Source organism: Chiloscyllium plagiosum, chromosome 30 (assembly GCF_004010195.1).
Source record: "Chiloscyllium plagiosum isolate BGI_BamShark_2017 chromosome 30, ASM401019v2, whole genome shotgun sequence".
NCBI classification, from domain to species: domain Eukaryota; kingdom Metazoa; phylum Chordata; class Chondrichthyes; order Orectolobiformes; family Hemiscylliidae; genus Chiloscyllium; species Chiloscyllium plagiosum.
Window position 1 is genome coordinate 8,833,787 of NC_057739.1, and position 24,264 is coordinate 8,858,050.

The following is a 24,264-nucleotide window of genomic DNA, read 5'->3' on the forward strand; positions in this document are numbered from 1 at the left end:
GCTGCACAATTCTAAGACTCTATAACAGCTTTATTTAAGATATGGAGTTGCACGTGTTGGACTAGGGTGGACAAAGTCAGAAATCACAAACACCAGATTATAGTCCAACAGGTTTATTTAAGCGTTTAATAGCAAAAATAAAATGCTTGTCTGAACACAAGCGCCTTTAGCTTAGACTTGTTAAAATTGAAAGCATTGTTTCAAAACTGGTGCATTGCAAGAAAATTAATTCAATATTTCCTGACCATGATTGAATCTAACTGGTCTCATCCAAGGAATTGGCAAATTCACCTGAAAAGCTGAAATACATGGGACTGGGATTAGGAAATAAGAAATGAGAGCAAGATGGTAGGTGGAAATTTTTCATTTCAGGGCAATGACCAAGGTTCTAAATTACCAGAGAGATCCTTTTGAATTATTTGGAATTGCAGAGCCAAGACTTAAGAAAACCCATTTAGTTAGGCACCAAGTGTATCAAATTTGCATCTCTAGAGTAGATTCAGGATTATCAATTGTGTGCACAGTCATAAAATAGAATCTTCAACATGAGTGCTGTGGAAAATATATAACCAAAAAAAACACAGAAGAAAAATAAGGACTAGTGCTGTTTGGTAGTAGTAAAAAAAAATAAACAGGGGATTCAGATCATTCTACTTAAAAAAAAAACCCAGAAACTTAGGGGAGGCGATGACCTAGTTGTATTATCACTGGACTATTAATCCAGAGAATGTTCTGGAGACTTGTGTTCGAATCATCCCACAAGAGATGGTGGAATTAAGAATCTAACAATGACCATGAATCTACTGTTGACTGTTGGGAAATACTCATCTCCTTCTCTAATGCCCTTGAGGGAAGGAAGCTGCCATCCTTACTTGGTCTGGCCTATATGTGACTCCAGACCCACATCAATGTGGTTGACTCTTAACTGTCCTCTGGGCAATTAGAGATGGGCAATAAATGTTGGCCTAGCCTGTGACGCCCTTATCCCATGAACGACTAAAGGACAAAAAAAAGGAAAGCCAGCAGTACAGCATAGCAGGCACTATCTGGAATACAGGAGGAAATGAATGAGGAAGTGAAGACAAACCAATCATGGAACAGAATCTTACAGTGCCATGAATGATGTGGGCTACAGCTGAAAATCTGTGACAATGACATGAAAGGTCAGTGAGATGTTTTCCAACAGAGTTCTTGACATCGAGATGAGATTCACTTGCCTCATTTAATGTGCAACTTCCTGTTGTACATTGGGATGGACCAAAACTAGATTTTGAGAATTCCCAATGGAACAGTCAGAGCGGGTACCTGGTTACTCCAGTTCACTGCTTCCTCCTCAGGACTGCTATGTTGGACACTTGGCACCACTGCTCCAGGGCACCGGCCACATGCATACAACTTTGGCATTTTCATCATGTACCCAGACACTCACACCATCATCGTGGCATACCTCCAAACCACTGGCACAATGCTGCTGCACTTCAATGCTGCACTTTGGAGTGTGTAGGCAACTGTTATCCAAATAGCGTTGTGAGACCACTTTGCTCGCAGAGGCAAGCTCCCAGAATAGACCAGGCTGCCTTTCTGGACTGCTGTCTTACTCAACACTAACCTGCATGTTCACAGCATCACTGCCTTGCCCTATGTTGCTTGGCCATGCCATCCTTTTTGTGCATTGATCCCTCAGGCAGAGCTTAAAGGTGGACAATACTTCTGTCTTGAGTTGCGTCTTAGGGGCACAAACAAAGGAATGCAGTTTGTTTCGGCATTTTTCAGCCAAGTGGGCAGACGTCTTCATGTGAGGTATGTCCGTCTCACACCTGGGCCTTGCGTCAGCAGCTTATGTGGCATATGTGCTACAAGCAAACAGTCATGTCTCAAGGTCTAAGGGGTAATGTGGAAGAGCCGGCGTTGGACTGGGGGTGGACAAAGGCAAAAATCATACAATACCAGATTATAGTCGAGCAGGTTTGTTTGGAAGCGCTAGCTTTTGGAGCGCTGCTTCTTCATCAGGTGGTTGTGGAGCAGGACCATAATACACAGAATTTAGGGCAAAATATCACAGTGTCATGCATGCAACTGGTACGATATGTTGAACAAACCTAGATTGTGTTCATTCTTTCATCTTTTAGGATGGGTTGCATGTTTTGGTTCATTAACATGTAAATCCCAGAACTTCTTTCAAGTCACACTTTTGACATAACTTAGTGTTTTATATATATATTAAAAAATGACATCTCAGCTCAGGCAATAATTAAAGGTGTGAGATTAGAGTCTGTCTGTATCCCAACCTTGAGTCAGACTGGTAAAATTTCCAGAGTAGGAATTTATAAAATGTTACATGGATTGACTGCCTGCAGATTGTGCGCTTTTTGAACAAAATAGGATGTATCTGCAATTACAATTCTGCAAATGCTAATCTAAAGGAAGTAGCCTTCATTGAAATCCATCCAATCAGTCAGGGGCGTTAGTGAAGGGCAGCCTCTGAGATCGGTCCAGGGGCTTGGCCATGGTTAGGCAGCCAAGTCAAGGTGCTCACAGTTAGGGGATCTGTACGTCTGCAGTCTGGGGAGTGGGTCACTGTCAGCCCAGTGGCCCCACTCTAAGTTGTAGGAACAGAATTCACAGAATCATAGAATCCCTACAATGTGGAAGCAGGCCATTCGGCCCACTGGGTTTACACCAACACCCTGAAGATCTTCCCAACCGGACCCCTCCTTCTCCCTTAGCCCTTTCCCTGACCCACCTAGCCTGCACATCCCTGGATACCGTGGACAATTCAGCTGATGTTTAGTGCTTGGGGAACTGCCTGAGGAGTGATGGCTGGTGCCTTCTGTTCCTGTAAATCTCTCTAGAGCATGACAGAGGTGAAGATGGCTGAGACCACACCTGGAGTGGGTGGGGTTAGTGTTTCAAGCTGTGAGGGAGAGGGATTCAAGTTGGAGCAATGTAAGACCCTTCAATGGACAACAACATTTCCCACAGAGCCATACACTGGAGAGGTAACAGAGCTGGGGGGCATGGAGCCACTGCTGACCCTTGTGTGTTAACCTACTGTGTGCAGTGCGCCTGATCATTGCAAACCATTTAGTACAGGATCAAATTTGAACTACATTAATGCTTGTGAAGTATTAGCACCCAGAGACATGGGCCCAGTTGCTGGACTCCCAGGCATCTGCAAAATACCCATTACCTCCACAGGGGGCAGCAACAGTTCACCTCAGACCTTCACCCAGAGATAAAAATTGGTGGCTTCCTTGTCTGATGGCTGCAGGTTTGGTTACACAGAGACTTGACCAAACTGATTATATTGCACAGTTCACATCCGTTCACAAATAGGAGGAGTTATGAACAACAAAATATCACCCATGCCACCAATGTGCCCTCAAAAGATTTTCTTCTTCCTTTCCCTCCCACTAATCAGTGGGCAATTACAGCTTCTGCAGCTGGGCTGGAGGGGTCTTGCCCTACAGTGTAACCGATTGGCTGAGAGGTTCAGGTTGGGCACCCTTGAGTGGACAGGTTATTGACTAGAGGGCCCAAACATGGGGCCAGACCAAGGCACAATCTTCCAGTCCTGGACTCTCACTCACATGGCAGGCAGGGTAGAGAGAGATGGCCTGAACCATTGGGAGTGGCCTGAGAAAAATCCTTTGGGGGTGTGGTGTTGTGTGTTGTTGCTTGGATGCCTACTGGCGCTGCCATGTCTCCTGATGATCAAGTGGCACCTGGAGTGATGTCAAGATCCCCAGTACTGCTGTTGCGTTGCCGTTGATACTGAGCATTAATGGCTAGGGTGAAGGAGTGCAGGCCCTTCTGACACGTGTAGGTGGACCTGGCTCACCTTGACAGTGCCAATCTTCCATTGTGGAGGCAGCTCAGTCCCCACAGCAATGCTGTGATCCTGCAGCTGGTATCCTGTGGTGATCATAGCTTCTCTCATACCTGCATGCTACTCCTGTGTCTGCAGGTGGGCATTGATGAAATCCCAATGTGTTGGCAATAGGAGCACTCCCTTGCTTGATGCTGAGCAGGTGCCTGGTCTCTGGTAGTCCCCTGGGTGCCAGTAGGCCTGGGACATTTCTCCTTGACCAACTGCAGAGACGCGGCAGTGATTTGCCCACCAGTAGGTCCTCCCAACTCTAGTTAAAGTATCCGCTGAGGCATCAGTGTCTGAGCTAGTGAGGATGCAGGAGGCAGTCTTGCCCTTGCTTCCTCTAAAATATCCATACTCTGCTCTTTAGAGGTTGGTGGGGAGATGTGTAGTGGTGTCACACTGTTGATCTGCCAGTGGTACCTACAAAACACAAACGAGAGAGACAGAGAGCATCATGACCAAGGTAGAAGTTGTCAGGTGAAAACTCTACTTTCAGTGAGTTTAATGTGAGAGCTTTACTACAGTGCTTCTTACTTGGTTTGCAAGACATAGAAGTCTTGGCATCTCTGCCTTGGTCCTCTCCAGCCAGTGTCAAGATCCTTTCCCATGGAAGGTAGGGCGGATGGATGTTGGACACCCCTCCACTTATCCTGGCTGTTTCAGTCCTACTGCGGGCAATATCCTCCTGTAATGTGATAAAGGGAAGGATTGAGTGACCTGAAAATGGGTGGCATGGCTCTTAGTGCTGGTGCAGGTGAGGTAAAGGGGTTGAGGTGAGTGAGTAGGCAATGTAGAGACCGTACATGGCGTGGGAGGTTGGGCGAAGTGACAGCGAGTGAGGGGAATGTAGCAGACGATAGTGAGAGTGGCAGACTGAGTCTTGGTGAGTGCAGTAGCAGAGATAGAATGAGTGTGAGGTGGCTCTTACCCTGGTGGACCAGAGAGGACCATCGTAGGAAGAAGGTCAGTGCTGGGCACTTTTCCAAAAGATGGAGAGATCATTGATTTGAGGTGGCATCCTTGGGCCAGACTGGCAAGGTCACATGTCATTGTCTCCTGTCTCTGTCCAGGAAGAGGATGGGTCTCTACTGCACTAACCTCCACCAACTCTTACAGCACAAAAGGAGACCATTTAGCTCGTCAAGTCTGTGAGCTGTTTAGTCCCACAACTCAACTCTTCCCCATTAATCCTTGAAATTCATGACATTCATGAATGCAAATACCTTTTAAAAGTTCCTTTAAGAACTGCTCCCGCCATCTTTTCAAAGAAAGGCATAGAGTCACTAGGTCGTACTGCACAGAAGAGGCTCTTCGGCCTATCGAGTCTGTGCCAACTTATCTACACTAATCCCACTTTCCAGCACCTTGGCCGTGATGGTCTCAAATAGTACAATAGGATCTTTTAAATCCACTTGAGAGAGTAAGCACAGCCTTAGATTAGCCTTTTGTCTGCAGGTTGATAGGCCTAGCAGTGTATTTCTTCCTGAATCTCTGGAGTCCGCCTTGAACCTGGAACCTTCTGACTCTGAGATGAGAATGGCCCTTTGAGCCCTAGCTGCCACTATCGTCTGTTTTGTGCTGCCCCTGGAAATCTGAGGTTAACAGTTGATGTAGAACCACACACAACTATAAACGTTTCATGGTGCAGAAGAGCTTGGATTTAGAAAAGCCTTTCACACCCATGCAGCATTGGAAAACACTTTACAGGTATTAAAGCCTTTGGACATCGTCACTGTTGTAATTCAGCCAACATGATAGCAGTGCGATAATGGACCAAATTTGTTGGATTTGGCAGTTTTATTGTGTAGGTTTTTCATTCTACAAATTAAAGTTTGAATATAATGTGCGGTGGCAGGTTGGCTAAAGTGTGCGTTCTGGTGAAGATGCTGTGGACAGTCAGGGTCTGGGATCCTGGAGAAAGAGAGGGATGAATTAGAGTTAAATCAGGTACAGGAAGAAATTTTAAAAGAAGGAAAGATGATCAGATAAATTGAGTTATCTAGTAAAAGGTGAACTACAATGATTCTCAGTTTGTGAGAGGAAAACATCCCAGACCAATTTTATCTTGTCTTGTTGGCTCATTCATTTACATTCTATGCTGGTCACAGAGTGAGGTTTTCAGTTGAAGACAGAAAGTCTTTCATAACCTGGTGGATGATAGTTGTTGGCATGGTGAAGTATTTATTTTAGTTCAGCAATACCTGAGGATGGAGAATGTTTGGACATGAAGTGATCAGTCAGTAGTGTCACAGCGACTGTCAAACAATTTGCCTACCTAACAATGGCAACTGTGTTTTAAAAGTAACCACTGGTGATAAGGTGCATTGTGAGTTCCACAAGACATGAAGTGATATGCACAAAAGCAAGTTCTTTGCTTTGCACAATCTCCTGTCTAACAGAGTGAATCTTATTAACGTATATGTAATCTCTTCAAAGTTTAACGTATTCTCATTGAATTTTAATTGCACTTGGACTTTGAAAAGCAAAGTAAACTTGATCTTAGTGCATTGTGAATTTAACGAGATGGTAGTTTTCAAGGGATTTATGGTCCTTTCTAATGTTTGTAACGTTGTTGTTTAATTTCCAGTTCCAGTCAACTTTCAGCCTTCAAGATGGACCTCAGTGTCCCTGTAAAGTTGCTAAGGTGATTTTGGAGCTCTCCTTGTAAAGTTGATAAAATAGCACTTAATAATTGGCAGAGCACCAACACCACTGTCTGAGATTGTCCGCGTCTGTTTGCTTACAAAGACTAAGCTTTAACATCTGTGTGCCTGTCAGGGTATGTTTGTCTGCTTGTCATAGCTCTATTGTTTTGTTTTCTTGTCTCTTGTACTCAATTCATAGAGGTCTACAGCATGGAAACAGCCCTTTCGGCCCAACTTGGCAAAAGTGGGTACTGCAGATGCTGGAGATGAGAGTCTAGATTAGAGTGGTGCTGGAAAAGCTCAGCAGGTCAAGCAGCATCCGAGGTAGCAGGAAAATCAATGTTTCAGTCAAAAGGACTTCATCAGGAATGGAAAATCGACATTTTGGGCAAAAGCCCTTCATCAGGAATCAACTTGCCTATGCTGCCTAGTTTTCACAATTAGACTCGTCCCATTTGCCCTCATTTAGTTCATATCCCTCCATACCTATCCCATCCATGTCCCTGTCTAAATGTTTCTTGAATGGCAAAATTGTACTTGCTTCCATCACTACCTCTGGCAGCCTGTTCCAGACACTCACTGCCCTCTGTTTGAAAAAATTACCCTTCTGGACCCTTTTGCATTTCTTCCCTCTCACCTTAAGCCTATGCCGTCCAGGTTTTGGACTTGCTTATCATAGGGATAAACCATTGGTTATCTACCTTACAGTTGAGGCATTGATTAGTGTCAGCCATAACTCAGTTGGCGACGAAAGCAGAAATTGCTAGGAAAGCTCAGCAGATCTGTCAACATCTGTGGAGAGAAATCTGAGTTTTGGGTCCCTCCTCAGAACTGACAAAATTTCAATTCCTGTTTTTGTTTCTGATTTCCAGCATCCACAGTTCGTTTGGTTTTTATAACTCGACTGAGCTTCTCCATGTGACTTTGAAGTATTATGATACCTTAGAAATTATTGATCTCAAAGTGCCATCGAAATTTACCTTCTTCCACCAAAAGCTCTCTGATTATTTATATCTCCCTGTGCATTTATGTGCAGCACAGCTTCTTCTAAGCTGATGGAGTCTTTACAGGAGGGCTACAGTATTTGGAAGAGGAATCTACACCTTTTTCAACTCAAAACACTGATTTCACTGTTAGACATGCCAGCTGAACAGGGCATTGTTTTAACAGGGCCCAGTCTGCAATCAGTGACTTTACATTATGGGGAAGTTTCAGGCTTATTGATTGCTCAGAGCAGACAACACGTGTGAAATTAAGAGAAGCCTGCTACTTTTTTTTATTGTTGCCTATGGGTCTGAAAGTGTCAAAAAAAGGCTAATAATGAGGAGGGCCCTGACCAATCTCCATCCACTGTGATGTCGTTATGTGGATTTATGATGTAATCATCCCGACTAATGCGGAAGCAAGCTTTTCGGCCCATCTGGTCCACACTGACTCCCCCAAGAGCATCCCACCCAGACCCACTCCCCTACTCTATCCCTGTATTTTCTATAACTAGTCCACCTAGCCTGCACATCCCTGAACACTATGGGCAATTTAGCATGGTCAAACCACTTAACCTGCGCATCTTTGGACTGTGGGAGCATCTGGAGGAAACCCATGCAGACACAGGGAGAATGTGTGGAGTTTGCACAATCTCCTGAGGGTCCCTGGTGCTGTGCGGCAGTAATGCTAATCAGTGCCACACTCATTACCATATGTTATTACCAGACAAGTCAATTCCCAGATATGCACCAGGATTGACAGATCATATTTTGACTTTCTCTTTATTAAAACCAAGTGATTTCTTGCTGAAACATAAACACACAGTATTGAAATTTTGCTGTAATAAAAAAAAACAGAAGTTTATTAACAAGTAAATGAAGATAAATTAGAATAAACCAAACCAACTACTTCTAAAACAAATTCAAGGATTTTTAAAAAGTTAAAGAATAATCCCATTAATTCCAAAACAATTATTTTGCCCAGTACCCAAAACACCACTCATTCAATATGTACATCAGAATCCTTGTATTAATACCATAGTAAGTTGACGTCACTTCTTCCCAAAGTTAGTGTGCACTTGAACTTCAGTGTACTCGGCTTCAAGTAAACACTTCAGGGTTTTATCTCAACACTTCTGGTCCAGGACAAACAGTAACTCTTCACTCTAAGGTAATATATTCACTTGATATGCAGCCCTTCTCAGGAACACTGCCCTACACCGCCATCCTATTTCAAAAAAATACTCAAAAAAAAGTGAAACGAAAGGTCTGTCTGTCTCTGAGTGTTTTCTATAAACTTGAAAAACACGCTCCTGAGGTTTCTAACAAACCTCCAGGCCTCATTATTGAACTTGTTGGTTTGCAAACCAATCTAAAATAAATAAAAGCTCATTAGCGGTGACAAAAAAACCCATTCACTCTGAAGCCAGACCTCAAAAGCTGCTTTGAAAAAATCACTATGGCTATAGAAACACAAGTTAATAATTAATTTCAGACACCTAGAAAACTCACTGGGTACAAGCTCAAAAATGAGAAACCCAAACTTACAGTAAATAATGTGTGTACATATTAGATTAGATTACATTAGATTACATTACAGTGTGGAAACAGGCCCTTCAGCCCAACAAGTCCACACCGACCCGCCGAAGCGCACACCCACCCATACCCCTACATTTACCCCTTACTTAACACTACGGGCAATTTAGCATGGCCAATTCACCTGACCTGCACATCTTTGGACTGTGGGAGGAAACCGGAGCACCCGGAGGAAACCCACGCAGACACGGGGAGAACGTGCAAACTCCACACAGTCAGTCGCCTGAGGCGGGAATTGAACCCGGGTCTCCGGCGCTGCGAGGCAGCAGTGCTAACCACTGTGCCACCATGCCGCCCATATGTATTAATGTACAGGTAGTTCTTGCATAATGTATGTTCCAGCAGCGCACGAGTTGCTTATAATGTTATTGAGAAATTAAGGAACGGTATTTTCAAGAATGCTTCTCTCTGCTTGAAATAGCATGATTCTAGCGGTGATCATTTCGTGCACTTGGTTCTGCACATGCGCCCATGTCAGTGCTGACCTTCGCGCTGTTCTGCACATGTGCAGATGCCAGCTACCAACAGAGCAGCTTTCTGTGAGGGATACATTGAGCAGTTTCCTGTGAAAGGTGCACAACTCCTAGATTATCCCTTCTTTTGAAAAATTGGAGGGGCATAGTGACAAGAATATCTGCAAGGTGGGTGGTGAATGCAAAAGAGGGGCTATAATACTGGAAGAGAAGCCAGATGTTGTAAAGTCTTTTGAGCATAAGGACAGAACGTGTGATCTAGCTCGCTTAACGGGAATGGGGGAGTCTACCTTACGTACCATGATGATCGTCTGTCTCTGCATTAACAATTTTTAAACATGTACTGTGTCAAATTTACTTTTGTTTTGTTGATTAATTTAACATATATCTTCATTCAGACTGTGCCATATTTTGTGTTAGACTTTTCAGTGCTTTTTGAGCAATTGTGAGTGTTTTTTTTGCCGGTCTGTCCCAATCCCACTTTTCCCATAGGCCCCATCATTTCTATGAAATGATTTTATATGAAATGAGGTTTCACTGGAACGTAACTATGGTGTTATAGGAGAACTACCGGTATGTAAATTCCACAGATTACTTCACAATGGACAGAATAGCTTAAACTCTTGAAGGAGGGACACCTAACACCTGGCTCTCCACAAAGTCTCTGTGGCAATGTCTAACACATTTTGTACCTACACTGGTTGCTAACATACAATAAATGATATTTTGTTAACTACAAGTGACACTTCTAGCAAGACTAGAAAGTGGTTTCTCCTTCCCTCTCACCCACAAGCTGGCCCTGTAGTTTCCTCCACTTAAAGTTTATGGTGGGGGCAAACTTCACAATGAGTATAAGTGTGGATTGGCCTGACCATACAATGGGGTAGGCAACAGTGTGGATCGGATTCCATTGTTCATATTATCACATAACAAGCAGGAGGATGAGATGTTCAGACACACACCATGGTCAGGCATAGGGAAGAGCTGAATTTTTAAGAAACCTAGAGAAGAAATCCTTGTGATAATCCTCAATCATGTACAGAATTAACAGTGGAGACTGTAAGTCTGCATAATCCCAGATATGTTTATTATTCTAAACATATCTGGGATTATGCAGACTTGCAGTTTAGAATCCTAAACATACGTGCTGTTGGCTATTCACTCTATCCATGATTTTATAAAGCTCTATAAGGTTACCCTTCAGCCTCTGATGCTCCAGGGAATATAGCCACAGTGTATTCAGCTCTCCCTATAGCTCAAATGCTTCAACCCTGGCAATATCCTTGTAAACCCATTCAAGTTTAACAAAGTCTTTCCTATAGCAGGGAAACCAGAATTGAATGCAGTATTCCAAAAGTAGCCTAACCAATTAAAGGAAAGCTAAATAACAAGGAGGGAGTAAAGGATTATTGCGATATTTTGTAGCATGTGATGAAATAGACTGGGGGAAGGCTTGTGTGGAGAATAACAGAGTTAAATTGAATTGGCCATTTCTCTGCTATAAATGTAATATGATCTCCAGGCTAAGTGCAAATTAATATGTTAGCTTTAGCATAGCCTTGGTTCTTGGATGTTGTCATATCCTTTCCTAAAACCAGAAATGTGCATTGAATACAAGTAAATCTTCACTTTGCACTCAACATCTTTGTTTTCCACACGTACGCATACTTGCAGATCCATAATTCTTCCAGAATCCAAAACTTGATGCATGTTCTCTGTCACTCAATGGCAAACAACTTGTATGAGATTGTTTTCAATCAGCCCTCCATCTGCAGCCAAGGTAGATTGGAGACTGTTTACTTTGTAACCATGGTAACACGGGTCCTTTTGTATGACTCGTAACTGGCCACTTTGTGCAGGTCAGCTGTGCCTGTAAATCTGAGTAAACAGAAAATAACACTTCTGTTCCAAATTGCTGGGCTCTTCAGTGTAAGTCAGAGACACAATGGGGGTCTCATAACTTCATGACACCACCTGAATTCTGGCCAACATTGCTGTGGCTGGACACAGTTAGAATTAGGACCACCACCTACATATAATCAGAATAAACTGTACCCAGTATTGATTTGCTGAGAACCCAGCTTTATTAGCAAAAAAAATTTTAAATTAAAACTAATAACTTCAATCAGTGCATTTGCAATTTAATATACATTTACACTTATTTCACATTTGACAAGAGAGAACAAGACAGTGTTTGATTTTGAATACTGTGCAGTTTAGAAGACATTAAAATAATAGCAGTCCTTGGTATGAGTGAGGCAGGAGGAGAATCTGTTCTTATTTTTACTTTCTGCTAAATTTAAAGCTCTTGTCCCTCATTGTATTGACCTAGGTGACAAAATCGAACCAAGACCTGTCAGATTTACATTGTTGAATGATTCATATACTGTACCTGGTGACACCAATCCCACATATAACCTGTACATTTAAAGTCTGAATATTGTCTTTTCTCGTCTTTTCTTGCTCATCCCTTCTAAATTTGAGCGGACTTTTCATCTTTTGCTGCCCCATTCCATAACAAAACCTTCGCGAAATGTAGCCAGGATTGGGTTCTATTTTTTTGATTCAGGTCTGCTGCGCTATATTCTGGTCTTTTGCCTATGTTCTATATCTCTCCGTCCCGTCTTAGTTTTTGAATTTTCTTTTCTTGCGATACAGAATGATATAGTTTTTTTGGAAGAAATTTCAATTGGTGTAATTCTTAAGCCTTGCAAAGCATTCATCCAAGAGTCTGGGAATGGAGGTCGCGGTGGGGGGGGGGGGGGGGGGGGGGGGTTGAAAATGCCAGAGCTGGCTGTTGAGGCAGCTGCAAGAGAACCTTCTCAGAAGTAAACAGTTTCTAGGCTATTGGTTTGTGGCTTAGAAAGACTATCAGGATGGGCAGACATTGAGGTTCATTACGAACCTTATTGAAGGGGAGGATTAGTGAGCATCTAGTGGCAGACTGTGGTCCCACTAGTTATGACATGCCCACAGGTCTGCACTCTGTCTTCCTTTACAGAACCATAGAACCCCTACCGTGTGGAAGCAGGCCATTCAGCCCATCGCGTTCACACTTTGCCTCCAAAGGCATCCCACCCAGAGCCACTCCCCTCCCGTATAACTCTGTATTTTCCCTTATTGAATCCACCCAGCCTGCACGTCCCTGAACTGTTGGATGAAACCAGAGAATCCGGAGGACACGATATCTTGCATGGATTCCTGTGGCAATTTTTACATGGATGGGGCAGGGAAAGATGGATAAGGAATTGGTACTAATCTTCAGATGCCAACCTGGTCAGTCTCTGACTCCAAAATGTTGATTGGCAGCTTGGATGCGTACCACCCACATATGCATTTGCTCAGGCTATTCTTCTCGGTAGTTTCCACTTTTTTTAAAAGCTTGGACTTGTTCTAAGGCTAAAGGTAGTTAGTGAAATGTGTTTTTTTTCCCCCCCCCAAAACAGTTGGCAATGGTTTTATGGTCATCATCAGAATCTTTATTCCAGATTTTTATTGAATTCAAATTCCATCATCTGCCATGGCAGGAATCAAATGCAGATCCCCAGAATATTACTTGGATCTCTGGATTAACAATCTAGCAATAATACCACGAGGACATCGTGTCCCCATATCCCAAGAACAGGTAGTTCTTGGATAACACACATTCTGGCAGTGCAACTTGGCTATAGTGTTGCTGCAGAATTAGGAACGGTACTTTAGAGAAAGCTTAGCTCTGTTGGCAATAGTGCGATTCCAGCAGGGACCAATTTGCATGCTTTGTTCTGCACGTGCATGATGTCAGCGTCGGTCTTAGTGCCGTTCTGCACATGCGCCAATGTCAGCTGCTGACAGAGCAGCATTCTGTGAGAGGTACTGTACAGAGAGCAGCTTTCTTACGTTTTTTTAAATGCACTGTGTTAGATTTACTTTTGTTTTGTTAATATGATTTCAACTTGCACTCAGGTTGCGCTATACTTTGCATTATACTTTTGAGTGATTTTTGAGTAATCGTGAGTGATTTTTGTTGTTGGTCTGCCCCTAACCCCACTTTTCCCATAGGCCCTATTATTTCTATTAAGCGAGGCTTCACTGGAACACAACTACGATGTTACAGGAGAACTGCCTGTACCTGTAATTTCCCTTCATAGGTTTCTGTATCATTTTAAGAAATTTACCTTCTAACCCGTGCAATTTTGATTGTCTTTAGTCTTTTTAATTAATCAACTGCCTTCATTTTCATCCTTGGAAAATCCAACAAATTTGATTGCATAGGAACCCAAATTAATTTCCAGGCTCAGCTTCCAAACTCAGCATTTCATTCTTGGCATTTGTGAATGGAAAGAACCGATGGAACAGGTTTAGAGTCTGTGCTATAATACAGCTGTCAATTTACAGCAATAAGATTACATTACCACAGTGATGTAAATGGCTAGATACATTTTTTTAGTGATGTTTGGTAAGGGATCAATCTTCACTGGGAGAGCAGGAAAGATTCCCCTGGTCATCTTCATTTAGTACCATGGGTTCAACCTGAAAGGACAGACAAGGTTTTGGCTTAAAATCTCATAGTATAATCTTCCTTACCCCAATATCAAGCCATATCTTGTGGGTGAAAGTGTGTTGATTTTTCTGACTGTGTTAGTTATTTCGAAGAAAATGGGGAGGTAGGTGAAGCAGCTTTATGAAACCTGATACTTCAGCACAGATTGCTTCTCTCAGAACCTTTTGGGGGCTATTAAACAAGCAACATTTACAAAACATGAACAGAGGCAGATGGCAAGGGAGATCTGAACTGTGGAGATTGGGGGAAAAACTGCCAAAAGTGATTTTACTTGATTGCACTCACATTGAATCAGTCTACTTCATTTTGGCATTGGAGGAGAACGTAGCCATTTCTTTACTAACTGCAGCGCCCAGTTGGGAACTGTGCCATTTTGAATAGGCTGGAGAATTGTGTACTATAGTTACAGCTGTTTGGATTATTACCGGCATTGGTTGAATTTTGCTTGTGGCCAGTCGTTTTTCTCTGGGTTTTTGTTCTTTCCTTGCTGCGTGAAACATTTTGTTTTTGGCTGGAATGGGTTTGGAGTGACTTTGGAAGGATTTGTTAGGTTTTAAGGCCTAATTGGCAAATATTCAGTGTTCCAATTCATGGTTGTACGATCATTTCTGCGCTGAGGTTTGTGATTATCGAGGAACAGTTAATAACCCTGAACAATCAATCGGAATCAATCAGTAATACTGCATACTTGGTGTAGGCATCTGGCCGCTTCCCCCTTCTGAAAGGTCGTGGGCAATCCTATCAGAGTTGAGGATTTTTTGACTGACCAAGTCATACAGAAGCCAAGTGTATATATAGGGCTAAAATGGATTCCTGATCAGTCGGGGAATCTAGGGTTATGGGGAAATGCAGGAAAGTGGGCATGAGCAATGTTGCAACGGTAATGATCCTATTGAATACAACAGCAGGCTCAAGGGGATGAAGGACTATTCCTGTTCCTATTTATTCTGGTCTCTGCTCTTACACGGTTTCATGAAAGAACCTACTTCTATGATCAGCCTTGACTCTGTGATACTGTGGGTGCCTTTTAATCAGAAGATTGAGAGTTCTTCATCAATATCGGCTGAGCCAATGAAAGCGGGAGACCATCTGCTGGAATTTGAGCATGTCATCCAGGTTGATAGTCCAGCGCACCACTGTGTGAATGTTGCAGTGTCAGAGCTGCTGAGTTTCAGTGAGATATTTAACTGAGGCCTTTTCTACTCTTTTGTAGAATCCAGCACCACATTGAAGACAATGTTTTTGTCTACATGGCCAATTTGTTTCCCTTCAGTGATAATTCAAAAGCTGTTTATCTGACCTATTGTCACTTGCTAATTGCAGGCACTTCCTCTGCACAAATTGGCTCATTTGCTTTCCATGTTAGAACAACAGCTACACTTCTTCTGAAGTAGCTGATTGGTCTAACACATTTTGGAATGTACTGAGGTGATGAAAGGCTCCGTATAAATGAACTTTTTTCTTTCACGACCTTCACATGACAGGTTTCCCAGCTGTGGTTGCAATGTAGGCTGTTGTAAATACAAAACCATTTGGGTAGGGGAATGGGTGTAGGTGGGTTACTCTTTGGAGAGTTGGTGTGGACTTGTTGGGCCAAATGGCCTGTTTCCACACTTTAGGGATTCTATGATTCTATGAATTTGCTCATCAGATGGTATCTTACAGCAATAGCGATGGAGCAGCAATACTGTCCTTTGTACATTTTACACTCGAGATATTTGAAGATAATCCAGTCAGTTAGAGAATTTGATCTACCACCTTGAGAAACACATGAACAAGAGGCGAACAGAGGGATAGAAACTGCGCGTGGGAAATAAGTAGTGGATCTAAATAAGGATTCGGAATCAGCTCGGGCTTGGTGGGCCATAAAGCCTGTTCCTGTACTGTATTGAATTGAATTGAATTAAATTGAAAGCCTTGCTGTTTGTTGAAATTAAACATTCAGGAATTGACAAATAATCACACTTATATGGTTTGATTACATGGTGAATTTATAGGAGAGTTTGTTTTGGAGAGAGAGTACAATTTAAAGCACGAGGCAGACTTTTGGTCATATTTTGGTCTCTGCATTTTAACTGAGTTGAGGGGAAAGAAGATGCTTCTGCTTGAGGTCAGTATCTTCACTTCTGGTGAAACACTGACTGAGACTGTGAGAATGGCATTCAGATTTGTGGTAAAGTGCAGGCTGTAGGCAATAGGAAGAAAGGGGAGGGCATCACTTGCTATTGAATAACCAAGAAGTTATTGAGTTGGGTCTGGGAGTGGGGAGGAGACTGCAATACTGCACTGCATGTGATCTTTAAACACCGCCTGAAATTATTAGCTCTGAGGGAATGACCACAACATGTAGGAGCACAACCATTACTGAAACCTATACATGGCTCAGCCTCTGATCTTGGGAGGCCCTTGTATATTTTATTGAATATGATAGTGGTGGGATTTCTTACACTTTTAAACAGGAGTTTGTGGAGGAATTCCTCAGAGTGGATGAGTTGTCTGGTGAATTGGAACTGATTACCCTTCTGCATATTTATTTCTCTAGATTTTTTGACTTGTTGTTTTATTGTCCTTTTGCTCCATACTTGAGTGCATATTCTCTTCGACGATAGCATTGACTGCAAAGCTTCGACTTGCAGATATTGTGTTTTGGAAATTAAGGACAAGGGGTCCACTAGACTGTCAGTATTTATGCTGGGACTCCCACATGATAATAATCCAGCACAGCACCCCAATTGGCATCTTGGTGCTTAATTAAAGGGTTTCCCGGCAGTAAGAGTTGAATGCGATTTGCAAATATTTGATGTTTACTCAACAGCAGGTCTAATGCCCACATCTTCGTCAGTGCAAATTCATCACTGGGTAAGTGACTTTCCGTTTGATGGATGGCTCCCACGTTCTGTCAGCTGTCATTGTGTTGGCACAATGAGGGCTAAACAAATCAGTGGCTGCCTGCCTAGGCTTATAAATGAGAGCAGGGCTGAACCATCTTATCATGGTTGCCATGATGATTTATGCAAAATGAATTAATTAGGATGGAAAGGAGCATTTTAACCCTCTGATTTTTATTTTACCGCACTGGCATATCACAAGGAAATTAAAAGGTGATGGTTTGTCTTCTCAGATTGTGGCATATACTTTTTTAAAAAAATGCTTGTAATTTAGACTTTTAATCTTACAGCGACTCGGGGATTTTCAAAATAACTTATTTATTAAGACACTGCAAACTGCCAAACAATCTGCTGATTGCTTAACTCGGTGAAACATAAAGGGGGAAAGGAATAGAGGGATTTTTTTTGATTTGGTTAGAGAAAGAAATGTGGGCAGAGGCATAGGTGAAGCATTAGTCAGAGAAACTTGAGGTTGTATTTGAGTGAGTGTGGCATCAAGGAGCTCAACAAAACTGGAATCATTGGAAATTGGGGGATAACTCTTCACTGATTGGAGTCATACCTGGCACTGAGGAAAAAGATTTTAATTGTTGGAGGTCATTCGTTTCAAGTGTAGGACATCCCTGCAGGAATTCCTCAGTGTGGCGTTCTAGCCCAAATATCTTTAGCTGCTTTCTGAAACATTTCCCTTCCATTACAAGAACAGAGGTGGGAATGTTCACTGACAATTGCACAATGCTCAGCATCATTTACGACTCCTCAGATAATGCATTTGTCTGTGTCTAAATGCAGAGTCAAGAGTGTGGTGCTGGAAAAGCGCAGCAGGTCAGGCAGTATCTGAGGAGCAGGCGAATCAACTTTTTGGACATTAGCCCTTCATCAGGAATGAGGCTTATGTTTGCCATCTACCATACACGCCACAAGAACTGATCAAAGCTCCTCTAATAACACTTTCTGACATTGAAATCTCTACTACCCAGAAAGGCAAGGACACCAGATGCATGGAAATACCACCAGCTATAAATTCCACACCATACTTTCCTGGAACTCTATTATCGTTCCTTCACTGTCACAGAGTCCAAATCCTGTCACTCCTTAACCCCTAACCCTTACAGTGCTGTGTGGTACCTGCACCAAATGGATTGTAGTGATTCCAGAAGGTAGCTCACCCCCACGTCTTCAATAGCAATTAACAATGGGCAATAAATCCTGGCCCAGCCAGTGATGCTCACATCCCATGAATGAACTAAAAAAGATAAACACTAGCATGAACCTGTTGTGCTGAAAGGCCTGATTCCTGTCTGTAATCACTCCATCTAATTTTCATATTAATGTCCTGGAGATTAATCATCACCTCCTGGATACTCCAGGTCTATCCTGGTGGACAGTTTCACTTTGTTTCTTATTTTACAAGTTAGCAAACTCTGTGGCTCTCTTCATGGGAGCACACTGTGTTTTAAACAGCTTCATGTTGCCATTTTAAAGAGAGCATTGCAGAATTTAGGGTGAACAACTGTGATGTGTTTGTGCAATGCTTGTAACGTTTGAGCATTCCCAATGCTTTAAATCATCCTGATATTGTACGGTACCATGCTTATAGGGCAGAGTGGTCTGGCAGTGATTAAAGTCAATCTTACCATCTTGGGTGCTTGTATGGTGCATGGTTCATGCTGACAATAATGGTTGGAGACAAAAAAAAAAACTGCAGATGCTGGGATCCAAAATAGACAGGCAGGAAGGTGGAAGAACACAGCAAGCCAGGCAGCATCAGGAGGTGGAGAAGTCACCATTTTGGGTGCAACCCTTCTATTTTCTTAGTTAACTCAGCCACATTAGGGAAATTTAAACAATCCTTGGATAAGCACATGGATGATGATGGGTTAGTGTAGGGGGACGAGCTGAGAATAGTTCACAGGTTGGCGCAACATCGAGGGCCGAAGGGCCTGTTCTGTGCTGTATTGTTCTATATTTATAGTTAGCTGTTTTTATTGCTAATCTTTGTATTGACCCACACTTTGAAAGATATTGTGGAATGATTCAGAAAATCAAAAATATCTGGGCAGTACGAAAACGCTGAAATATAGAACCACATTGAACCTTGTTGCAACTGACACCTGCTATAAGCAACATTATTTACCAAATGCAATTTCTAATTGTTTGCTGCTAATTTTCTCGTATGTTCTAAAATGCCGTCATTATTTCTTTTCATTTACTTCCTTCACTGACTGGAAGACTAGCCTAAAATGCCAATGTGATAAGGAATCAAAAATCAACCATGATCTTATTGAATCAAGCAAGGTTGAGTGGCCATGCTCCTGCTCCAAATTCAGATTGTTTGGGATCTTAGTGAGACCACACTGGGAATCCCTTGTACTGTTGTCATCTCCATGTTTAAGAAAGATTTACTTGCTCCAGAGCTAATGCGACAAAGGTTCACTAGGTTGGTTCCGGGGATGAGAGAGTTGACCTCACACGAGAGGCTGAGTAAATTGAAACACAAGATTCTGAAGGGGGCTTGATAGGGTAGGCACTGACAGGTTGTTTCCCAAAGCTGAGGGGTTCTGGAATTCCAGGTCATGTTTTCAGATGTCATTAGGACTGAGATGAGGAGGGAATCTTTTCACTCAAAGGAGCTGTGAATCTTTGGAATTTTTTGCCTCAAAAGGCTTGGATACTCTGTATTTGAATATACGTAAGGCAGAAGCCACACAGTGACCTGATGTGGAAATATATCACCGTTTCTTCAGTGTCATTGGTTCAAATTCCTGGAATTGTGGATCAATCCAGAGCATGTAGACTGTAGCAGTTCACGAAGACAGCTCACCACCACCTTCTCAAGGGCAACTAGGGACAGGTAATAAAATGCTAGCCCAGCCACCAATATCCACATCCCACATGTGATAAAGACATTTTAAAATATTTAGTCTGTCAAAGATATCAATGAATGTAGGGAATTGGCGGTAAAGTGACATTGAGTAAGAAGATTGGCTGTGATCTTACTGAATGGTGGAGCAGATTGACAGCTCATGTATCCTTGCATGTGCTCCCAATTCTTGTCCTTCTGTATTAATGAGGAAGGTGTTTGGTATGCTTTCCTTTATTGGTCAGAGCATTGAATATAGGAGTTGGGAGGTCATGTTATGGCTGTACAGGACATTGGTTAGGCCACTTTTGGAATATTGTGTATAATTCTGGTCACCCAGCTATAGGAAGGCTGTTGAGAAACCTGAAAGGGTTCAGAAAAGATTTACGAGAATGTTGCCAGGATTGGAGGGTTTGAGTTATAGGGAGAGGTTGAATAGGCTGGGGTTGTTTTCCCTGGAGCATCAGAGGCTGAGGGGTGATCTTATAGAGGTTTATAAATCATGTGGGGCATGGATAGGGTAAATAGACCAAGTCTTTTCCTGAGGTGAGGGAGTGCAAAACTATTGGGTATAGGTTTAGGATGAGAGGGGAAAGTTATAAACGGGACCTCAGGGGCAAATTTTTCATGCGGGGTGGTGCTTGTATGGAATGTGCTGCTAGAGGAAGAGGTGGAGGCTGGTAAAATTGCAACATTTAAAAGGCATCTGTATGGGTATATGAATAGGAAGGGTTTAGAGGGATATGGAACAAGCACTGACAAATGGGACCAGATTAATTTAGGATATGTAGTCGGCATGGACAAGTTGCTCTGAACGATCTGTTTTTGTGCTGTACATTTCTATGACTCTATAATCATTTACTCTGTTCTAATTTGCAGTCTCTGCAGTAATGTGGCATACATACTGGGCACAATTGCGGAAAACGAGGTTGGTGCTCAGTGTTTGGTGACATTGGCACAGGCTCAGCTGCTAGAATCTGATAATCTCCTTGGCAACCTGAATTCCATGTTAATGTGGACAGATGCGGAAGCAGTGATGAATGCTGCTGGAACACTTTGCACCATGGTAAGATCACACAACAATGGTAGCTGTTGGATAGGATGTCCAGCCTCTGGGTCACCAGTCAAAACAGACATGACTTATTTTAAAACAAAGCTCAGCAAAGTGTGAAGGATTTATGGGACACAATGGTCAGCGAATGGTAAATTGAATGGAATCACAATAGGCTACTCCTATTGACAAGTCTCTGAGCAATGTTCAGTCCGCTCCAAAAACATGGTTTCGTACAAAGTGAGTTGATATACTTATACTCACATGGATGCTTATACACCAGAATAGAGTCGATACTATGGAAACTTGTGGGACTGAATGACATTACAGATAGAGAAGGATGAGGTTATAGAAGGGTTTGAAAACAAGAATTAGAATTTTAAACATCATATGTTGCTTGACCAGGTGCCAATCAGCAAACACAGGAGTGATAGGGATTCAGGGCCTGGTGCCAGTTAAGGTACAGGCAGTGAATTTTCACATGACCTCAATGCATGAAGTGTAGAGTGCTGGTCAGTGCTCAGGAGGGCATTGGAATATTCAAGTCGAAAGAAGAATGAACATTTCAATAGTGGACAAGGTAGGTCAGGAGTGAAGTCGTGTGATGGAACAGATTGGATGGGTGAGTTTTAGTGAGGTTGGGAAATATCTGGTTGGATGCTTATCTCAAGGACAACATGGATCTCCTCTCGGGTTGTGGGGAGGGGGTGAGCATGTAGAAAGGGTGAGGGTTAACTTTGGAATAACTTTAAACTTAATTTTCAAGTTATGAAAGATTTTGAAGGATGATTGCAAACAGACCATTTCCCTTTAAAGAGAAGAGCAAAACTAGAGGCCATTAATAGAATATAGTCACTAGAGATCTAACTGGGAATTCTGAAGAAACTTCTTTCCCCGAGGAATGGCATTAATGTGAAGCTGCTACCTCAGGGAATGGTTGAGGTGAATAGTACAGATGCATTGAAGGGGAAATTAGACTAGCAGATGCGGTGAAGGGAATAGAAAGTTAGGATATGGTAGATTCAAATGAGGGGTAATGGGAGAAGGGATATTTACACTGACTTGGACAATTGAGGCTGAATGGTCTGATTCTCTACCATTTATCTGACATCAATAATCTCAAAAGAGAAACAAAAGGATTTAAAATGCTTTCATTTGTGGGTTTTGTTTCAGGTTGAGACCAATGAAGGCCGACAATGGCTCCTGAGTGACACTCGCCTTGAGGCGGTACTGGTCAATGTAACTGCTCTGCTGGACAGTATAAATGAGTGGACAGCCAGCAATGCTGCCCTGGTCTTGGCGAGGATTGCTATCTGTGAGTCTGGCTGCAGGAAGCTCTTGCAGCAACCGAACTCCCGGCACATGCTCCGCAAGCTAATCGCGGCTTTGGGCGTGGACGAGGCAGGTAAGCAGCATTCCTCTGTTCCACAATCCAGCTCTTGACATGAGTCAAGAACACACCAGTACACAGATATTCGCTCAGTTAGCAAAGTTACTTTTTAAGTGTCTGTAATGGGGTGCAGGAAGTCACAGGTCATCTGTTAGCACAGGTCTGTTGGGCCAAATGGCCTGTGTATATATTGTAAATATTGGACAATATGAAAAGATTGAAATAGACAGCAGTTCCCTGTATCCACTTCCAAATCAAAGTAATTCACACAAGCAGCTCATCAATATCTGTAACCTGAATGGCATTGGCATTGACTAATGTACCTGTGAGGCCTACTTTCACTTCATTCATGTGAAGAGCAGAAAACCGGGGACATATGGAGGAGAGATTCAAATGGAATGAATAGAAGTGAAAGTAATTTTTTGGGTTCTGGTGTATGTTTTTTTTTGAAGGGTCGGTTGTGGCTCAACTCCTGGAAATTCAAGATTGAAAGTTGTGGGTTCAAATCCATCTGAAGTTTGAGCCACTAATCTGAGCTGACCCCTCAGCCCAGTACTGTGGGAGTGCTGCAGTGTCAGTGATATTATCTTTGGGAGGGATATTTAACTAAGCCGCTGTCTGTCATTTAAAGTAGATGCGAGATATCCTCTGGCATTATACTGAAAGTTTCTAAGGTTTAGTAATTAGATCAGATTAGATTAGCTTCCCTACAGTGCGGAAACAGGCCCTTTGGCCCAACAAGTCCACACTGACCCTCCGAAGAGTAAGCCACCCAGAACTATTCCCTATATTTACCCCTGACTAATACACCTAACACTATGGGCAATTTAGCATGGCCAATTCAACTAACCTGGATATCTTTGGATTGTGGAAGGAACCCAGAGCACCCGGAGGAAACCCATGCAGACACGGGGAGAATGTGCAAACTCCACACAAACAGTTGTCCAAGGCTGGAATTGAACCCAGGTCCCTGGCACTGTGAGGCAGCAGTGTGCCGCTCCATGTAAATTTTATCCATCAATTGATCTCATAGTATCATTATGGTACAGAATTTCCTAGGTAACCATTAAATTGAAGCCTCACTCATCACTGGTCCCCTGCTCAATTATACCCTCGACCCTGCCGCTCTATCCTAAGCACCTGATACTCTCACTCTGAACCTACCATTCCTCCCAATGACTGACCATCCTATTAGCTCACCCATCAGTGATGATTTTCACTTGCCCACCTGATAACTTGCCACCTCAACCATGTGCCATCCTCACCTCTCTTCCACATCCCACCCTATCCCACTAAACAACCTGGCAGTTCCTCCCACCCAAATGGCATCCTACCCACGCCTAAAATTCGGTAGCAAATGCTATACAAATGTGTCTTTCCCCATAATGTCTCTACTGCAGTGAGTAGATATTTTCTAATTTTCACTGATGGATGCATTTGGGACCGACCAGACTCCGAAAGGGAAGTAGCTATCTCTTCTGACAGTAATTGGAAAATCTGGGCCAATATCAGGTCACTGTCATGTTGCTGTGTGCAGGAGTTTCCTGTGTGTATATTCAACAGGGAGGAAGTGAGAACTGCAGATGCTGGAGATCAGAGCTGAAAAATGCGTTGCTGGAAAAGTGCAGCAGGTCAGGCAGCATCCAAGGGCTGAAGAAGGGCTTATGCCCGAAACGTCGATTCTCCTGCTCCTTGGATGCTGCCTGACCTGCTGCACTTTTCCAGCAACACAGTTTTCAGCTCTGATATATTCAACAATCGAAAAGGCCTCATTTCCTGATGAAAGGCTTATGCTTGAAATGTTGATTCTCCTGTTCCTCGGATGCTGTCTGACCAGCTGTACTTTGCCAGTACCAAACCCTTCGACTCTGATCTTCAGCATCTGCAGTACTCACTTCCTCCTGCTATATTTAACAGTGATTACACTTTTAAAGTACTTCATTAACTGTTATCCACCT

At 42.8% G+C, this 24,264-nt stretch overlaps 1 protein-coding gene across 2 annotated transcripts in view; it reads left to right on the plus strand.

The window, feature by feature from the left end:
- Positions 1 to 24,264, plus strand: part of LOC122564755 — a 93,623-nt gene that overhangs the window by 17,798 nt on the left and 51,561 nt on the right. For both annotated transcript variants that reach the window (XM_043719923.1, XM_043719922.1), the window contains 2 exons: positions 20,745 to 20,931; positions 22,090 to 22,321. In XM_043719923.1, the coding sequence (XP_043575858.1) occupies positions 20,745 to 20,931; positions 22,090 to 22,321 (419 nt within the window). The remainder of the gene's footprint in view (positions 1 to 20,744; positions 20,932 to 22,089; positions 22,322 to 24,264) is intronic.